This window comes from Strix uralensis, chromosome 4 (assembly GCF_047716275.1).
Source record: "Strix uralensis isolate ZFMK-TIS-50842 chromosome 4, bStrUra1, whole genome shotgun sequence".
Classification (NCBI taxonomy): Eukaryota; Metazoa; Chordata; class Aves; order Strigiformes; family Strigidae; genus Strix; species Strix uralensis.
Window position 1 is genome coordinate 3118195 of NC_133975.1, and position 20385 is coordinate 3138579.

Sequence of the window (20385 nt, forward strand, 5' to 3'; positions counted from 1 at the left end):
AGGTGGCCGTCTGCAGTGATAGAGATGGGGGGAGCACCACTTTGGAGATCTTAAACTCTTCCCAGCTAATCTGAGGTGGTATGCAAAGGTGTCTAACTCTGCCCTCCACCTCACTGAAACAACTGCTATAGCACAGGCTATAAAGTGTTACTGAGACTGTGCTTCCATGTGAAAACCTGATTGATATTTACACAAACTGTGCAACAGCCATATCAGACCCTGCTCCGAACTTCTGCAAAACACCGATCAAACTTTCAGAGGAGCTGAACAGCTTCTGTTGTTGCTTGTGGCATCTGCTGCCCTTCAAGCAGCAGGGGTGGCACTCTGATCATCAGGCGATGGGGTGGAAAACAGCTGCCAGGGCTGGAGGCAGCTATTGAGCCATGCTTAGAGGGAAGGGAAGGTACATCTGCCACACACACAGCTCATCATCTCACCTCAAGGTGACCCTGCATTTGACAGGCGTAAGGTGCTCATGTTTTAAAATGTCTGGCAGACTAATAGGCTGAAGGATTCAAAACAGGAGTGATTTGAAGCCTTGAGGTGGTTTAGTGACAAAGCAGACACCTGCCTGGGAGTGCAGTTCCTGTACAACCCAGGTTTGGGATTATTTGCAAACGGAGTGTTTTGTCCGTCCCTTGCCCAAGGGACGCGAGGCTCGGCTGCCTTTTGTTCTGCTCTTTCCTCCCCTAAAGAGGGAGGAACAGAGGATGCTTCCCTTGCCAGAGTCCTTGCTGACCTCTGCCCAACCCTCTGATCCTACTCCACCCTTGCCCTTCTTCCAGCTCCTGTGCTGCTTCTCTCCTGTCTCCAGCCCTCTCTGCTTTCAGGGCCCACTGCTGCTGTGCTCTTACCAAGGCAGCTTCAGTGGCCTTGGGGGGTGAATAAATACTCTTACCCATTTACCCATCTGTGTCTTAATTGCATTAGGATAGTAGGGAAAAACTCAACCACGTTCTGAGCTGTGTCCTGAAACCATCTTGCCCCTGCATGCCTCTCATCTGACCCACTGAGTGGGAAGGATGGAGAAGCACAAACTTCTTGTGACAACTTCCCTGGGGCTGCAATCCTGGATATGACTGAGATGAAAAAGCCAGGATATCATGGATTTGAGGCTACCCCAGGCTGAGTTTTGCTTTGCAGGGCTGCCCAAGCTCTCCTGGCACCGGGGTGGGGCTGTCAGCACTGGTGGGTGCTCTGCTTTGCTGAGGAGAGGTTATGATGTCTATCATGTGTTTTGTAGGAACCAAACCCCAAGTTTAGCACTTTGTTTGGGATTGAGATGCTTGCATGGGGCTTTGTAGTACTTCTGATGCCAGCAGGCACTCTGGCTGTTGTCACACCTCCAGGACACTGGCTGCCCCTCAATCCAGGCCAGCCCTTGTGCAGATATTTCATACCTGGTGGTGTCCACAGTGCTGTGATACTTCGGGTGTTGTGTTCAGGTGTTTCCTATACTTTCCTCACCTCACTTTTCTTTTGTTTGTCTTTGGACAAGTTAACATTGTGCAGAGATGGAAACAGCTGCCTAAGCTCCACCAGCAGCAGAGGACGCACCCTTAGTGCGTTTTGCTGGCTGTCTGGATGGGGACAGCAGCACCTTGGATGCTTTTTGAAGCCTTCAGAGCAGTTCTGATAAGAATAAATGTGAATCAGTCCCATCACACAGGTAGATGGAGGAGGCGGAGATCAGGAGGGGGATTAATCTGAGTTTTTTGTCGGTTTTCCCACACCTTGGATAAGCAGCTTAGAAGTCACCTGAAGGCCTGAAGCCCCTGCACCCTCCGAGCCCTCCTGGGGAGATGCCGAGCGCCCGTCAGCACGTTGCTCGCGGCAGGAAGCGCTGCAGCCGCTGTCCTGCGTCGCCGAGTTCCTGTTTGTGGCCTCCCTGCTCGGGGCTTGTATTTTGCGGTGGTGAGCTGTCAGCTCGAGATCCCTCTGAGACCATGTGCGCTGCTTTCAGCTGCTGCTGCCTCTACGTTTGCTTATATGAGGCTTTAAAAAAAGTCATCAATATTTTAGTTTCCATTCAAGTGTCCGCCTTGAAGCTCACGCTTTTCATTTTGCTGTAGTGCCTAAAGCAAGCTAATGAAATATATCCCTCCTGCTTCAAATTAGGCATAAAAGACTTGTCAGAAGATGGGTAGAAGCTGCTGAATAATCCTGGTAATATAAAAATTGACATTCTATAATGTCCCTAATTCTCCTAATTAAATATGATACACGAGCATGCCACAAGAGTCCTCCAGCTGCTTCGTAATAAAACGTTGCAGTGAACCAGCTTGCTGTTGAGTGAGGCTAGGTTAAACTCTAATTAGAAGCATTGCAAAAGGCTAAGGACTTGTCCGCTGTAATTAAGAAACTTGTCTCGCTTTCTCGGTGCTGCCACCTCCTGTGACCTGCTCCTCTGCCCCCTGGGGAGCTGCGGGTCTGTCTATCTGTATCGGGTGTCTCCTTGGAAACCTTTTTTTTTTTTCACCCCCTCAGTTTCAAATTGCTGAATCGCAAGTGGAACGGCTGCGCTGCTGGTGACTTGAGCTGATGAGCGCGTTGGCTGTAGGGTGGGCTGGGGCTGTGGTGCAGCTCTTGCTTCTGGGTCGCTGTTTTGTGTTTTTTATCGCTTACAGTCCAGGTTTTATTCTGTTTTTTTGACCTGAGAGGATCAAAGTGTATCCCCTTTGGATTTACCGCTCATGCCGTTGACTGTGGCGAGCAGGCCAGCGTGTGAAGCCCGTGGTGTTGCCCGGCCAGGCTCTGCAGTGGCCCTTTGGACACACACCTGAGGCCAACCTGAAATGTGCCGGAGCAGATTGCTTATAATTTTCAGCCCTCACCAGAGGAGGGCATAAAGAAGCCCCTCACAAGGCCCTGGGTGCTGCTGAGGCCTCGCTGCAGCCCTCGGCGGCCATGATCGGTGGGTATGCCTGTGCCCCGGCGGCTCTGGGCCCCGGCACAGCCTACGGCCCCGCTAACCGCCCTCCCTGTCTCGTTGGCAGGGTACCTCAAGTGCGACACGGACGATGGCTGCGAGGCCAAGGAGGAGACGGGGGGAGAGGAGCTCTTCGACGCCGTGAACTCCTCCATCGTCTCAGGGGACAGCATCCGCTTCTTCGTCAACGTCAACTTGGAGGTGCCACCGAACGCCACCGGTGAGTGTGTCCCCCCCACCACCCCGAAACAGGGCTGCGAGGTGCGGTCGTTCCTCGCTGTGGAATTTTGGAGCGATTTCTAGAAAATCTAATAAAAGTCTGGCTGCTGAGCAGGTGTTCAGCCATCCATGTAAAGTGTCCTGACTCCTTTTTCACCTCCCCCCCACTTTCTTTTTTTTTTTTTAAAAAAAGTCATCAAGTTTGGGGCCTGGGGCCTTGCCATTGCTCTCACTCCTGTGGCCTGGTCGCTGAAGGAGAGCCATTTCAAGTGAGAAATCATGGGTTTTGGTGTGTGTAGTCACTGTAGATAATTCAGTCATGGCTCTGTGGCTTCCCAGAGGTTTTGGAGGGTTTTTTGATCATGTTTTAATTGAGATGCCGGAGGTGAGTTGGAGCTGTGGATCACCTGGGTCAGTTGCTGCTCTCCACAGGAGCTGGGTAAGGGAAGAAAGAGTGTAGAGGGACTTCTGGGGTTGGACATGTGCCTTTTGGGTTTAATCATCCTGGATGGAGGCAAGCAATCCATACACCTGCTGTATTGAGGCAGGTAGCAAAAATGAGGAGAAAACCAGCCTGTTAGACACCTCTGATGGAGATCAGGCCCCCACTGCATGCAGCTGTGTCTGGTACAGTGAAGTGCTGTTGTGTCTTGTGTTCTCTTTATAAATACAAAGTACCTGTTCCAGGTGAGGGCCCAAGCTCTGAGTTCCCCCAAATATGCTTTAGTAGGATCTCAGCCAGCTTCAAGGCAGCTTCACGCAGGGGAGGAGGATGGTGTTTGCCAGCAGTGGTGCCTGTGGTGCTGAGGATGAACCCCCTAGCAAAACGCACCCCTGGGGCTTCTAGCCTCGGGGAGTCACGGTGTCAGCTTGGAGTGGTGGCTTGGCTCGTATGGGCCAAGTGGCCATGAAGGTGGTGGTTGTGCAGTTATGTTGTAGATGGACACGTCTGCCCCAAAACTATGCTCTTTGTGTACTCCCTGCCAAGCCGGCACCCTTTAGAAGCCTTGCCCCATATGGGGAGCAAGGTGGAGGGGACTTCTAAACAGCCTACTTAACACAAATTGTGAAGATATCTCACGTGCTTGCTATGAAGGAATAAATTCCCTAGATTGCTCTACAGGTTGCTTTTGCCTTTAGCACACCATTTTAAAATCCTCTGTAATGTACATGCTAAATGGTGAAGGAGGAGGGCTAGCAAAACCTGGCTTTCATGCTACCTGCCTAGGAAAATGCAGCTCTGGGACATGGCAGCAGCCTGGGTTTCATTCCAGCGGGTGGAGGCATCCTGGAGCCTGCCTGTGTGGGCACTGACTATTTTGGAGATTAAATGCAAGGGCTCTGGATTATCCTTGATGTCACAGTATCGGAGAGTCCTTTAGGTTTGCTTTAAGTTACTTTCAGAATACAAGCAAGTCCCAGTTGTTCTATACAGAGGAATTACTGGAAACAGTGATGCAGAACAGTCATGGCCCAGACCTCCGCTTGACTACCTTGAAGTCTTACTTTTTGAATTGGAGCGGTGACTTCAACTTAAGAATAATATCTAGCAATTTTCAAGCCTGCAATTTTACAAATACCATCTTAATTGAAAGATTTAAGGGGAACTGTACTGTGCTATGACAAGTCTGGGCTTAATGCCGTGGGGTGCATTGTTCGGGGATGAGGAATGCAAGTGCTGTGGATTCTTCTGTGTCTGAAGAAGCTGACTTTCCTTGTGTGTTCTCCTGGGCTTTTTATAAGTGTTTTCCCTTCCATTCAAAACAGGACAAAAAAGGCTTCCTTATTTCCCTCAAGCGCTGATGTTTGTGATGGTATTAGTTATATGCTTTTTCTTCAGCTGAGATGTTTAGAATTTTTAAGGAAAAATGGACTTCTGATGTGCTGGAGTCCCCTTTCAAGTGCAAGGATAGAGGTTTTAAAAATGGGCTTCAGGAAGAACAGAAGTCCAGACTTTCAATAAGGGCAGGTGTGAGATTTGATTTTTCTTTTTTTCCATGACAACTTGGAAGTGGTCCAGATAAAGAACCTGAATTTTGGCTGTCAGGCATAGGATTCCTCAGACTCCAGGTGTTTGAGTCATCTAGACTGTCAGCTCTTTGTCAGAGATGGTATTACTGAAGCATCTTCCAGAGTGGATTTTATGCATGCTAAATCAGTCTCTGGCTGCAGAGTGTATAGCTGATCCTCCTGGAAAGCTGACTTCTCAGGTGGTTGAAAGGGACTGAGATGAGCCCCTTCAAGCTCTTCTAATGAAAGTAGCCTGAACTGCTGAAAAAAACACCCTCTTCACAAGCTTCCTAAGTTCCTTCCAGAAGTGAGGTTTAACTATGCCACGGCCGAGGTATGGCTGGGAGTGTACTGTTCCTTGTTCAACTCTGCAAGGGGACACTTTTCAGAAATGCCCTTGCATTGCTGCCACTCTCTGGGAGTTTTGTTTTACACTCGGGCTTTCTGTTCCTGGAACAAAACTGTGGAGCTGAGCACTTGCGGTGCTTGTCTCCAGCAAGAGAAGCTGACAAGAAAGGGGGGGGGAAAAAGCAGGTTTTGTCCAGGCAATGCAAGATCCCCCAAACACCTCATTTCCAACCCCCAAGGGAGCTAGTGCACCGTGATCCTACAAGGTCCTCTAGTCCTATTTAAACACAGAGGAGAGGCACGTGTGGGAATGACATCTTTCTGTCTCCATCTCATTTTTTTGCTTTCTCCAAGCTGGTTGAAACCTTCGTTGAGCTGAAAGGCTGGCTTCCTTGTGCCAGAGGGCTCGGTATTGCCCTCTTGTGTCATGCTACCCATTGCAACACTTGCTGGGGCTTGGGCAGTTGCTGCCTGACCAGAGAGAGACTGAGCATGGGCTATCTTCTGCAGAGAGGGCTCTCTGGTGCTGCCTGTGTTGACTTGCTCCCTGGTGTCAGATGCTCTTGCTGCATAAAATAGATTTGCTCAATCTCCAGCAGGAAAAACCTCTAAGGTGACTTGAAATAAGATAAATAGCTGCTCTGTGATACCTGTGAGTCTCTGTGTGCGTGTTCTGGTCGTCACCATTTGGTCTCTTGACTGAATGTGGTGTCCAAATTCTGTCCTGCTGGAGACCTTTTCTGGTGAGCTGCTGTGAGGTTGCTGCTCACCTCAGTGTAGGGATAAAAGATCCAAAAATCCCATCTGGGGAGGGGACGAGTTAATACCCCAGGGTCTGGGTGCTGGCAGGCAATGTAAGTGGAATTACAAACGTGGTGACAGCTCTGCCATCATCCTGTCAAGCTGTTAATCTCCATATGATGGATGTACAACTTGCTATAAGCATAATTGGATGCACTTTACTATAATTCTGTTTTAAAAAGATCATTGTGTGGGATTCAGCGTTGAGCCAACAAAACATAGCATGGCCTATAAAATTCCAGCAATTAACCATTGTCATAAAATGCTGGGCTGTGTGCACAGATATACATATAAAGCAGGATAGCTTGAAGAAATTTAGGGTTTAAGGTATGGCCTATCTCATTTTTAATTAATACTGGCTGCTCTTGCATGAAATATTGAGCCCAAATCAGTGCAGATGCCTAGGCACTAAAATGCTGCTCAGTCCTGACACTTCGGTCCTTTCTCCTGGTGTTTTATTGCTTCCTTGCAGTAGCTGATAAAAGGCTTTTTTTATTCTCTTCTGTCTCTCATCCTTCTAGCTTAGGTTTTGGTGGCAAGACTTCTGTTTTCAGCAAATGTTAGTAGATCCAGCATGAAGGTGGGTCTTTATGTGAAGTTGGATGCTTTTGGACCTGGGATCTGCATTTTGGGGGGGGAAGATCAGGATGGTTTTTAGAGACTGAGACTTGTTCTGAAGTCAGAATAAATATGTACAAGTAAAATGTTAGGTCTGTGCCCCGCTGCATGTGTTTTTGCAGGAGTCAGTACTGCATTCCTGTCCCAGATGAAGTCCCTTTTCCTCAACACCTTTGCCTGAGGTGGAGAGAGGGAGGCCCCAGCACAGGAACAGCGATGTTGCCTCTCCTGTGCTCCAGGTGGAAAATCCAGCTTGATGCTCTGTTTCATGGGAATTTGTGCCAGAGAGGATGAAGAGCATCAGTGAGTTTGGTGTGCAGTTGGAGGGGACATCTTTCTTCTCCAGACCGTTGTGCGATAAGCCCTGCTTTATTTCATAGCTACCAGGTTAGCCGTCCAGTGACTTGCAGGCTCATACATGGCTTTACAACTGCTTTCCTGTTCTCTCACCGAGCTAGAAGTGTATGGATCCTTCTGTCTTAGTGCTCTCTGGATGTGAATTTGACTGTCTCTATGTATTTTATATTTGGGCTTTTCCATAAGTCCCTCTGGAGCCTGGGCTGCAGGTGTACGTACCCGCATCCCTTCAGCCTGTCACAGAAACATCAAACTAGGTAATTCAACCACTTGCTGCTTTATCTGCAGCACGCTCGGAAATAAATCCCTGCAAATGAGTACAGTAATTTAGTTTAGGATGAGCCTTAAAGTTTGCTGGACAGGCAATGCAAGCCTCACTTGTTGCAGTGGGTCTGGGAAGTTTGCGGGGCCACAGCCTTGCTGTCGGTCACAGTGTCCTTATCTGCTTGGCAGCTCCCTTAAATCAGCCAGGCAAATATTTTCATTGTTTGGATCTCATTTTTGCAGCTTGGATATTTAAGACAATTCACCTTCTCCTTCCCACAGATTGCAGTAGAGGGGTTTGCACAGGATTTTTTCCTAAACTTGGGCACAATTTATCAGGGATTTGTGGAGCTGTAGCTGCTCAATTTTTGCAATATGCATTGCCACTTAACAGCTGATGCTCATACTGGTGGGTTTAGCTGCAGAGAGGTGCCTGAAGCAGTTTTTTTGGAGGGGGAAGAAGGCAAAATCCTGATGGCAGTGAAAAGCCAATCGGAAAGCAGGATGTGGCTTTGTTGGGGTGTGGGGGGGGAAATAACGGAACACAATTTACGCTTCATGAAAAATTAAAGCCTGTTCCGCTCTCTGGACAATTGATCATTCCTAGATAGGGAGAATCAACAGTTTCCTGTAATCCGCTCCAGAGGCTCGCACGTGCGCGCCCGCCGCTGCTGCTCCGAGCAAAACACGGTGCTCTAACTCATGGCCCAGCCCCTGCTGAGGTGACTTTTTTCTTTAAGGGGATGAGGAGAAATGCTAGATGCTGGCGCCAAGGATATTCCAGAGAGAGTAGCGTCCAGAGACAAGTGGTCTGGGCCTGAATGGGTATCATTCTGCACACAATAGTCACATTTCCTCACATTAATACCAAGGTCCTTTTTATGTCTCGAGGCACAATGCTGACCCACGCGTTCCATCTGATAACTCCTGTTTTAGCAGTTTGATGTCAGCGTGGGATGTTGGGCTCCTGAAGCTTCCTATAATCTAATGGAAAGTTAGATTGTGTGGCGGGGGGGTAGGGGGGGAGACAGCCTCTCTCCAAATTTCCTGATGAGGGTGTTTTCAAAGCGGTGCTTACGAAGCCAAGGAAGGTGCGGGGGGGTTTGGGTAGTGTGGGTGGTTCTGTACAAAGGTATCAGATTCTCCCTTTTAGGTGCTTCACCTCGTGTTTGCTTTGGGGCAGCTTCCCCTGGGACTTTGACCAGCCTGTCCCTCCAGTTGGCATGGAAAAATGCACGTTTTTATGACAAAACCTATTGCAGAAACTTGCAGCTAGTTCCTTACTCCCACCTGCCTTTAATCTGGGTGTTGGTTTAAGCAGCCTCAAATCAGCTGGATTCATCCTTTCTGCTGCAGCTCAGCCCACCACCCTATTGTGGGAATGTGGGATAGTTGGGGCACAATTATTTATCTAGCAGTATTTAACCAAAATTACCCAAGTCTGATGGAGACGAGTCCAGACTTAGCACAGCCATGGCAGGACATCAAAGCAAAGGATTCCCTTGAGATCCTGCTTGTGCAATCCCTCACTACCAGTGATGAGTTAGAGGTATTGCCGCTGCTCCGAACAAGCTCTTGTCATGCCATGTGCTGATGTGTTTTTATTTGTTTGGGTTTTTTTTAAGGCAACAGAATCTAAAAGCAGAACAGTTTTTGCTGCTTGCAGTGTGGTTCAACACAAGTGGTGGAGGCTTAGATTTGCTCAGACCCCTGAAGAAAGCCCAGATAAAATAGCTTTTTTACAATAAAAAACCCCAAACCTTAAATGCTTCCACTTAGACCAGATCCTTGATATTTTTCTGAGAAAGCCATGGAAGTGCTAATGTTAGTATTCTACTCTGATTTATTAGCCTGTTTACCATGCAGATGCACTGGGGAGTGCGTATAGATCTAAAGTAACATGCACTGACACCTGCACAGCCAAAAGGTTCCTGATCTCCAATTTTCACTCCTTTATCCCAAAGAAAAATGTGATCTTAAGATGCTGTGGACATCCAGTGGTGTCTTTGCTCCAAAGACTTTTGGGTCTCCTCAGGTGTTAAGGGCAGCACTGGGGACCTGTACAAGGGAAGGGATGGAAAAGGGATCTTAAGTGAAAGAAGATCTCTTAAGGCAGAAGGTGAAAAGCCTTAAACTTTGGCATATGACTTTCATGGGTTTGTTTTCAGGGTTGTCTTTGCATAGATGTCATTATCTAAACGGGGCAGAGGGGAAGCAAGTAGGGATCTCATTTCTCTGGGTTGTTATCGGGGATGTTATGTAAAGGGCAGCTGGGATGAAATGGCTTTGGAGTATAGCAAAGAAATTTCTTGCTTCCAAGCATAAATCTCCTTATTCATGTCGAAGCTGGATGGGTCCTGTTCTTCTGCAAATGGTGGTAAATAAAAAATGGAGGCATGCCACAGTGCCGTGGCAGGGCTCTGAATGTGCTGACACGAGGCAACAAGTGTAACTCTAATGTTGGTAATTCATCAGTGTCGCTAAAACTGAAGCGAACTCCCAGCGAGTTGCTTGTAGTCAGTAATGCCGTGTGCTTGTGTGCGTGCATCCTAGAAATTCGGGATATGCGTGTTGCCTTGATGTGGCTGCCAGGGGATGTCGGAGATGCGTTGCTGACTTCTTGGTTTTCCCCTGGGCAGAACCTGGAGCACAGCCTAACAGATAAGCTTAGCCACCCCTGGCAGCTCTCCTTTAACTACGTGTGAGGATAGAGACAATAATGCCTGTAGCTAGCTAGCTCACTGAAAATAAACTTTTGTAGCCTGCTTTGTCCAGCAAGGAGGACCACAAAAATAGAAATGAAAATTTTACGTGGCCTTGACCTCTTCTTCCACTGAAGTATGCTTAATCCTGATATTCAGGTGTGAAATCTAGTTATTACTCCTGGTTGTGGGACACAACTGATTGATGGGTAGCTTCTTCCTTGTCAGTAGAGGGTGAATCCATGGTTTTCTGTATCTGTTTTGTCCCCAGGAAGGGCTCCTCCATGGAGGTGCAAGGGTCAAGGGTGTTGCATCTTTTCATCTCCCCCATAACTGGAGAGAAGCAGTGGTAGTGCCGTGAAGGAGGAGAAACAGGGGAGGTTCAGACTGGACATTAGGAAAAAATGTTTCCCAGAAAGAGTGGTCAGACAGTGGAATAGGCTGCCCAGGGAGAGGGTGGAGTCCCCATCCCTGGGTGTGTTTAAGGGCCGTTTGGATGAGCTGTGGGGGGATGTGGGGTAGGGGAGAACTTTGTAGAGTCGGGCTGAGGGTTGGACTTGATGATCCCGAGGGGCTTTTCCAATCTGAATGATTCTGTGTGATTCTGAAAATGGGTGGCAGGCTGGTGGTGGTTGGTTTTGGGCTTTAGCCAAGCTATCTCCCAATGGATGTGTCGTGGGCAACCTCATGCAGTGTTTTATCCCACATTGCCTAGTGGATTTCCTCGCAGTAAGTAAATGGGTGGTTTATAAGCCAGGCAGAAGAGCACTTGGGAACACCATTTTTCCCCTGATTTTTCATGTTCCAGTGGATTTGCTGCTATCCCTAAGTAATGTTATAGCACTTCAGTGGGCCTTTAAGACAACAGCCCAGAACTTGGATGGCCACATCCAGCTATCTCCTTTCCCTGGATCAAGTCTGAATGGTGTGTTGCTTGGATGATGTGATGAATGAGGCTCTGGGCCTTCTGAAGCGTCACCTCTGTACCCAGAGCAGCTTTTCCGAGAAGTTGGAAAGATCCTGGTCCAACAGATGTAATTAGATGTTTTTGCTTGTGTTGATAAAGCAGCACTTGGTGCTCCTCTGAGCTGAGTACCTGAGAGAGCTGTCAGCAGAGAAGATTGATACACACTTGAAACTGATAAGAGAAACAAAGAGTTGCTGCATGATAAAAGGACAACATGAATTTCTGTTGCGTTTGCATACATCCGTAAGGACAAACTGCAGATATGCAGATATCTCTTTTTTAGCACGTGCTTGCTATTGTTTGGGGTTGTGGGTATTTTTTTGTCTCTCTAGAACTATTTCTTGCAAGAGCAGAAAAACCAAAACATGTTTTCTCCTCAATGAATATTTATGGCTTCCAAATCTTCCAGCATACTTTTGCATGTGTAATTAGACTGTAAATTGAGTAAGTGAACGTTGGAGAACTACAAATGTAAGAGCCTGGGGAAAACGCTTGATGTTTCTGGTTTATTTGGGTGCTTGCTTTTTAATAATAAATAGCATTTTATAGATGAAACAGCTTGTGTTTTCCAAAAGACGTGTCAAAAGCAGTAATAATTGGGACTGTTGCACCAGCAGACTTGTCTAGTTAAGTGAATGCTTTTAATCACATGTGCAGTATCCAAGTGAACTTTGGGAGAAGTTGGGTGATGAAACCAAAGCCTTTGAACGCTCTTATTTTGTTCAGTGGGAGATGAAGGCAATCCTTTTCTCTACTGCAGTCAACTCTGTTCCCAGTCTGAGTTGCAGCCTGTTAACCCCACTGTGGACAGGAATTCCTGTTTGATCAGGGATGGTTTTGGTTAAATCAGCTTTCTGTGTGCGAAAAATAATTGCTTCTTTGGAGTTCTGGTGTGTTTGTGCGAATTGCATCCTCAGTCAGCTTATTTTTTGGAGAGTAGTAGGACTGGGCTTGAAGGTGCCTGTGCGTGTGGTCAGCCTGTGAAATGGGGCTGTGGTGGTTCGTATAGGTTAGGATTTGGACGTCCAGATCTGTAAAGGAAGCAAAAACCTCATCTGAACAGCTGTAACTCTGTGTTGCATCTCTGTACTTTTCCACAGCTTGGCCTTTGGAAAAGTTCTTGGTCTCCAGTGGGTTTTTTCCATGCTGTCACTCATTTAAATAAAAACTGTTCACATGTTTCAGTCTTGTGGGTTTTTTGGAGTGTGAAGATGAGGACTTAAGGAGAAGTATGCAGAAACAGTACCTGTGGTACTAGTGATGCTACAGAGAAGCTGCCTTGAATGCAAGCAGTATGGAGTGGGCTTGTGGCAGAAACAACTGGGTGTTATTTGTTTAGCTTATACTCCAAAAATTGTTTCATAGATACTGTAAGAAAATGTTAATGTTGGTGTTTGGAAGTTTGAACTGGGAAATTCCCGGGTACCCCATCCCTGTATCTCAGCTGCATATTAAGTGACATTTAATAGTCTCTAAACAGCAGTTTTCTTTCCCAAGAGCTCTGTTGCTTTACACTTAGATTTATAGAGGCAGCGTGGTGAGTTGACAGGACATTAATGTGCTCGTCTTCAAGTCACTGTGTGTGATCTCTCGCAGCCCGCTCCCTTGGAAGTGCCTCGGTGCTATTGTTGACTCTTAACGAGGACAAGAATGGTTTCCAAACGAGTGTGACTCATGCAATCTTAGCCTCAATCTATCAAACAACATCGGATTAAATGATTACCTAAAGGATTAGGAGTTAGATATTTTTTGGGAGGAGGCAGGGGGTGGGGGGAGAAGTGAAGAGTAAGAATACATAGGGAATCTGAGAAAAAAAAAAAAGCTGCACGACATAACCCCCAGCTGATCAGATAATGCCAAAGGCTGCTTCTGCACTTGGTTCACACTTCCAAAATGGGAAATGTTGTAAAAATTGAATCTCTGCTTTTCTCTAGAGATCATCCTCTGCCAAGAGAGTGATACTTCACCTTGTTCTGAGCCTTCTGCTTGGTTCCTGCTGCCTGTCAGGTATCTGCGATAGTAACGCTTTCCTGATTTTATCTTTTTTTCTCTTTTCAGCTGAAAATGAAAGTGCTGGCTGCGTGTTACTGCACACATCAAGGAAGGTAAGTAGGGATGCTGTGTGATCAGTTTGGGGTTTTTTTCATGATCTAGAAGCACAGAAAAGGTTCTTGAAACACTGTGGGGGTGGGGAGGTGTGTTTTACTGGCCTAAACAGAAGGCATATTAATGCCTCTTCCCTTGAATTCCTCTGTCTTTAAACCTAAAAAGCCATATGCTGCTCATTCTCCAAACAATTTCTCTGTACTTCTGATTGTTCTGCTGCTTTTTGTCCCAGACAATTCCTTGACATGTTAATTCATCACTTTCTCCTCTGCAGCTGCCTGCAAAAGGATCCAAGCATGCACCATAGAGATTCAGACTGCTGAGCTCCTCTCGAGCTGAAAGCAGAAACACCCAATAGACATTGCTGTGACTTGGTTTCCTGTTTATTCCAGCTAATCAGAGCTGCCTTCGCGAGGTTCAGCAGGAGTGGATTCCCTAGAAATGTGCAGTCTAGGAGGACAATTAGGAAACAACGCTTAGTTTACCCTTGCTCTCGAGACCGCAACTCAATAACAATAAGCTGGAAATGCAAAAAACCCCTCATATAGGCTGTGTTATTACAAACCTCTGACTACACAAGAAAGTATGCAGAGAGGAAATGGGTTGATATTTAATACCACATGAAGTCTTGGTCTTTGGGGCTGTGAGACGTGGCTCATGGTGCTTTAAGCTGTCTTGACTCTTGCCTTGTCTGCCAGTTGGAGGGGCTGGCTGTCTGTGTGAAAACTTGTAGCACTGCTGATCCTGGTAGATCAGATATTGCAGGCTTGGTTGAAGGTTTTAACTTGGGTTCTTAAATCTGTGTACCAAAGCCTTGGGGGCTTTTTAGGGAATTGCAGAGAGCTTTTTAACTCTGCGTTGCTTTAGGCCTTTAAAACAGCTCAAATCCTGAAAAGGTATTTCAGCAGGCTGAATTAGTAGGGGGAGGAAAATGTATAATAGCTTTAGTAGAAGACACCTTTCCTCTAAGTTAAAAAACAAAACAAAAAAAACCAAAAAACCCCCACAACCCAACCCTCCACCACCAAAAAAAAAAAAAAAACCCCAAACGTTGCTTGATATTAAGTCGTAAAAGTTAAAATAAGCTATCCTGTGCTCTGGAATGGAAATGTCTTTGTCAATAATTTGTCTTGTCTAATACTAGTGCCAAGGTTCTCTGAGTTGTATACACTTGACTGAAAGTAACCCAAGAACTTAATCACTTAAAGTTCAAGTTCTAAGCCTAAATGCAGAATCTGCCTCTGATAAGAAATAGTTGGAGACTGCTAACACATAAATGTCTCTTCTATTTTATTTTTCCTTTTCAGAGCTGTAGGATTCCTGCTTTTCTGGCCTATAGTTCATGCTTAAGCATTTTAGTGTGCTGTTGAGCAACAAATACGAGAGAGCTAGCATGCTTGAGCAGGGCTTGAAGAGTTACTACTGCCAGTTTTTGCCTCCAGGGAGGACAAGTGGAAATTTTGTGCTTCAGATACAAAGGAAATTAGGACCTGAGTCATGGAGAAGATGGCTCTAAGTGTCTGGGAGGGGGGAATCCCAAGAAGAGGAGTGGTCAGGTCAGAAGCTTTGTCTGGAGATGTTTTCCTGCTAGGTTGTTCCCATCTCTGGTGGTAGCCTGTGGTTCCTGTGGTTCACTTCAGGAGTGCTGGAAGGCCAATCTGTGTCTCAGGCAAGTTGCTACCTGGCACGGCACTTGGTTGGCATAAATAAGAAAAAGCTCCTTGACATAGTTGGAACTATTTAATCGCCATCACGGTGTGTTTCTGAGGGAATTAGCCCCAGTGACTGTGGCAACAGCACAGGTAGAGCTCTGCTCAGGACAGCGTGCTTTTTGGACACCCCTTCTTGTAAGGTTCTTGCAGTGTCTATAAGTGGAGGTGGTCTCCAGAGCAGTCACCCAGTAGAGAACTTGACTTTTGAGCCTTGATGAGTGTTGGTAGCTCTTTTCTTACAGATAGTGTGTGCAACTTTGGCTGAGAGACCTGCCTGAAGTTGGGGGAGGCTGTTTCAACATGTTCCCCCTTCTTTGGCGCAACAGTCTTTGCTTTTACCATGATGCAATGTGCAGCTTTGCAATCAAGGGTACTCAGTGCTATTAAAATGGCTATTGGGTATCTGTCTTGGGTTTCTTGCTAAGCAGTTTCCAGCATCAAGTTTCCAGCATCAAGTATCCTGGTGTGACTTGACTATCTAGCTAAAAATATTTGTGAAGGAGCAATCATTAATCTGAAGCCACTGGGTGTCCTGACTGGAACAGTTCTGTTTGAGCTATCTCTGAGGTGTTGCTGTGCCAGTGCTTCCACTAATTTGATTTTGATTTGTCCCAGGGAGTGATGTTTTTATATCCTTTCATGGTGGCTAGTTGCCTTGCGATGTTTAATGTGCATATTTTCCCCAGTGTTATGGGAGTGGTGATAAGGATGGGTATTGCCCCAATTTCCTATGAAGGACCAGGAGCAGGGGAATAAAACAGGACTGAGACATGGAAAATTACTTACCCAAAGCATTGCCTGAAACCTGTGGCAGAGCTGGACCTGAATCCTTATGACTTGCAGTAAGCTGCTGACAGTGCTGTCCTGCCACAAGCAAATGATGCTGTCATGCACAGGTTGCTGGAGAATCAGTGTTGACTGAGATGATGTGGGCAGATAATAGCCCTCTCCTGAGTGCCTTTGATTCATTTCTCCTGTCTCTCAGCTATTCCTTGACTTTCTCCTTCTACTTTTCTGCTTCTGGTGGCTTCTCTCATGCACGGGAGAAATTGGTGACACAAAGCCACTCTTGCCTTTTTGAAAGCTCCTTGGCACTGTGGCACTCCTAATGCTCTTAAGCTTCCTCATACCTCCATGGGTACCTCCTCTGTCATCCACCTTGTTAAATCCTGTCTAGGTCATTTGGCCTCTTTGCTCTTTGAACCTACAGCCTAGGATGGACTCTGTGTGCTGGACAAGCTGAAATGAGTGACCTTTGGGAGATGGTTGCTGGTCATGTGGTGACCCCATGAACACCAGTGTTAGTGATAGGTGTTTTAACCCGCTCTCATGCAGTGATAATTTGAGACTGACTCGGCTGCTTGCAGTTATGGTCTCTCTTAGGTGGAGTTATAACAGAGCTGTGTCACTCTCTCCTCTCCCAAGAGCAGATGGTAACAAAGCCTTGGGGGTGGGAGCTGGAATCCTTCAGAGAATCCTCCCTCTCAGGGATGCTGTGTAAGTGATTGATGCAAAGTAAAACAGTGCTAATTGCAATGGATGTATACTGACAACTTGATAGTTGCTGTGATAATTACAGTAATTAGTGAGATGTTAGCATCTTTTTCCCCTGTGTCTAGGCTATAAATGGAAAAGATAGAGAGGGTATGTGTGAGAGGAGGGCATCCGTGAGTCAGGCTCTGGGGTGGCCCTGTAACTTGGGGGAGAACCTGCCAAGGTCCTGGTTGTGGAGGCAACTTGGTGTCAGATTTGTAAAAGCAATTCAAAGCTTGATTCTTACTGAGCTTAAGGGGAACTGAGTGTTTAAATGTATCTTGACAATCTGGTCCTCAACGTCATAAATTCAAGCCTGGCTGGTTTCCCATCGGAAGGAAGATCCGTATATCAAAGTGCAGTTCCCATTTCCTCACTCAATCTTAAGCTGTTGAAGGAGAAGACAGGACTGTCAGTTGTTCTTGACCAGTACTGTGAGTGCTAACTCTGTGTGGATTTCCAAGGACTGTGAAAGGGGAAGGGTGTATTTGTAGTTTGATCACTCAGTTAACAAACTTCACAGCTGACAGATACAGAAGGAAGTTGAGGTTCTGTAATAGAGAACGTCTGTTTCTTCCATCTCAAGGCTGTCAAGTTTGGGACAGCAGAGGGAACCAGCAGAGAGTTGAGAGAGTCTCGGCCTCTGTCTGTCTTTTTCATTGATTCAAAGCTAAGTGTTATGCACAAAGGAAGAAAAGGTGATCACCTGGATGGCATTCCCCATCTATTCCTTCAGACTTCCTAACTGGGAGCACCGGAGGGAGATGGTTCCCAGTTTGAGAAGAACTGGGTTAGGTTACACTGAGATACACACTGGTAATTTTTCATGCTGCTAAATTCAGAGTCCATTTCTTCCAAATAACTTTTCTGCAAACTTCTTAAATTATTTAAACCTAAAGAGGATTTTAAATGCTACCTTAAGCACTTTTTGCATTTAGACTAATTTATGTGCTTAATTCTAGGAAAAAAAATCCCAATTTTTTAAGTTTGCTTTCTCTGTCAGGGTATAAATGGTGCTCAGGCATTCACCTGTGGTTACTCTGTTAGGATAAGTCTTGAAAATGCAAACCTTTAATGTGTTAATGCATAATGCATAAAACTCCTTTTCTTCTATAATGTGATCTGAATGGCCAAAGTGATTCCAGAATCACTGCTTGGGTGGCAGTAACCTCAGCAAAACTGCCTGTGAGCTACACAGATCCTAGGCCTTTGCTGTTAGGTGTTGTGTATAGCTGTCTAATGCTCTGACCTTTTCTTAACACAGTACCTGAAATTAAAGAATTTTGAGGAGGAAGTCAGAGCCCACCGAGACCTGGATGGGTTCTTGGCCAGAGCCAGCATCATCCTTGATGAAACAGCCACCTCCTTGGACGATGTTCTTAGAGAGATGCTGAAACACTTTGCTGAAGATCCTGAGAACATGGAGCCAAGCTGCAACTTCGAAAAAATCATGAGCACTTTATTCACAGATTCAGGGACCCCACGAGAAGGGAATGGTAATCAACTCTTAATTTGCTTTTGCCTGTGGGTTACTGTTAAGTTATCATCCTTTCCATTGGTGATGTGTTGAACACTCACTACCGCATGGTCCCCGGACTTGCATGCTGCATGTGACACTGGGGGTTTATTTTTCCATGTCACTCAGACTGAAGGGTCTCGTGTCTCCAGGGCCCTTATGTTTTGGTGGAGTTATGCCCCTGTTTCATTAAGATGACACGTAGTGGTGTTCTCTGGGGTGAGAAGTCTACAGCACTGGAGTGTCTTGTCTGTTTGGACCCCTTAGGCATGCTTGTCCTCAGACAAGTGTCCAGTGCTCTTCAGCAAAGAGACACTTGCTGGTGTCTCTTCAGAAATGGCTCCTTTGCCTTGTGATTCTCTATCTGAATTCACACAGGCTGGGGAAATTTCCCTGCTTTGAATGAGCAATTGGTTGGGGAGGGCTGAGCCTTTGCGTTGCTCCCAGCCCACTGGAAGGGACGAGAACCACTTTGTTTTCCTCCAGAAACTCAACTAGGACGTCCCTAGCCGACGTTGTTGGCTCATGTGTCACCTTAAGCTATCAGCAAATGTCATAGCATAGTCTAAAACGCTACCTTTTAGCCCAAGATATAAAGAAGCTTAACTAAGCATTGTTTCTCTGTAGGCACCCATGATGTTTCAGAGTCAACAGGAATGAATATACAAACATGTACATCGCACCTCAAATGTAACTGTCACAGCCTGAGTGAATTTGTTTAACAGATATGTCAAGTCCTGAGCATGTAGTAAGCATGTTCATGCTTTGGTTACTTCTTGCTACCTGTCTTAGAGCTTTGCATTTATAATCTCTTTAATTTAGGCTTTCTGCCAATAAAGAAAAATTAAGCAGTGCCATAAAATATGAGAGCAGTAATTAGGAAGAGGGGGAGAAAGGGCAGGGGATCCAGAAGGCAATACCTCTTCCAGTTCTGTCTGTGTGTTGAATAATGCTAATCTAATAACCTGATATCGCAGTAGGTTGATGTTGGGAGGAGAAAACAGCTGCCTTTCCAAGCTGTGAATAGTTTAAGGACAGAATTCAAAAGCATCAGGACAAATGTTTCCATCTTTCTCTGTCGTCCCCATGCTTGCGTAAATCCACTGTGCAGATAAATAAGTACGCTTGGTATTAGTACTTGGCTTCCATTTGAAAGGAAATGTTACTTGCAGTTGCAAACCGAACGTGGACAGCCTGTAATGTTTCCCTCTCTTCTTTTCCTAGTTCACCTCTTATCAGACACAATTCAAGGGGTCACAGCAACAGTCACAGGGGTGCAGTATCAGCAGTCCTGGCTCTGTATCATGTAAGTACTTGGGTTAGACTAGCAGAATCCACTGACTGCTCAAAACTTGTAACTTTTCCTGGTGCTGGGAGGAATAGTGGTTCAGAATATGCCTTTGTAAGTCAAGATGGGGATGCCCTCTCCATCCATCCTGGTCTGTGGGATCTCAGTCTCAGCGTTGGGCTACTCATCTCTGCAAGTGAGCAAGCAGTAGCCTGAGCAGAGGTGACCACAGTCTACAGGGCATTAAGCTCTTGGATACTACTGAAATCTGGTGTTAACAAGCTAAGAATGCTGAAAAAAAAATGAGCCAGAAAATGCTAATTACTGAGAAATGTTAATGAGAAGAACTTCTGAAAGGGACAAGCAAACTGGTTCATGGACTATTTTGTCTGCCAAAGTCTGGGAACTTGTACCAAAGGATTTCTTAGGTCCTTTGATGAAAACATCTAAACGTTGTAACTGAAAATTGAAGACAGAAATTCTGGCACTATTTAGACACTGATTACTTTGTTTGACAATTAATTCAGATGGTGATTAATTGTCAACACTGTTAAACATTGGAACAGGCCCTTAAGACAGTAAGGACTCTGTCACCTGGGATTTACAAGACATGGTGGCTTCACCCTAGCTTCCCCTTGACCAAAACTGAGTTTTGAAATTGTCTCAAAGTCAGGCATGTTGGGCGAGTCAAACAGTCCCTTCATGGAGGAAGGCCAGAACCTGAGTCACTGAACCAGCCAAAGCAATGCAATTTGACTACTGTCTGTTGGTTTGTGCATATGCAGTCTCTAAGTCAAGTTGTCAAGAAATATATTAATTCCCAGAGAAATTACTAGGGTATGTTGGATAGGTGCCTAAAGGCTCGGGGAGTACGTGCACATATTTTAGCCTTCATAGCCAGTTTGCTAGGACTACTGTCACAATAGCTTTTCTTCTACTAGCAGTTCCTAGCCTCTGCTTATGGCTGGAAAAAATGTATTCTGCCTTGGAAATAGATGATTTTTTTAAAAAAAAA

General features: G+C 46.0%; 1 protein-coding gene across 6 annotated transcripts in view; it reads left to right on the top strand.

The window, feature by feature from the left end:
* SLC4A11 (solute carrier family 4 member 11) overlaps positions 1-20385 on the top strand; it is a 93579-nt gene that overhangs the window by 22161 nt on the left and 51033 nt on the right. For 3 of the 6 annotated variants that reach the window (XM_074865427.1, XM_074865431.1, XM_074865430.1), the window contains exons 3-7: positions 2997-3149; positions 13274-13320; positions 17831-18062; positions 18710-18772; positions 19307-19388. In XM_074865427.1, coding sequence (XP_074721528.1) covers positions 2997-3149; positions 13274-13320; positions 17831-18062; positions 18710-18772; positions 19307-19388 — 577 coding nt within the window. Of the gene's footprint in view, positions 1-1795; positions 1915-2164; positions 2915-2996; positions 3150-13273; positions 13321-17830; positions 18063-18709; positions 18773-19306; positions 19389-20385 lie in introns of those variants that run through there. The other 3 variants (XM_074865433.1, XM_074865432.1, XM_074865429.1) reach the window with 3 other exon arrangements.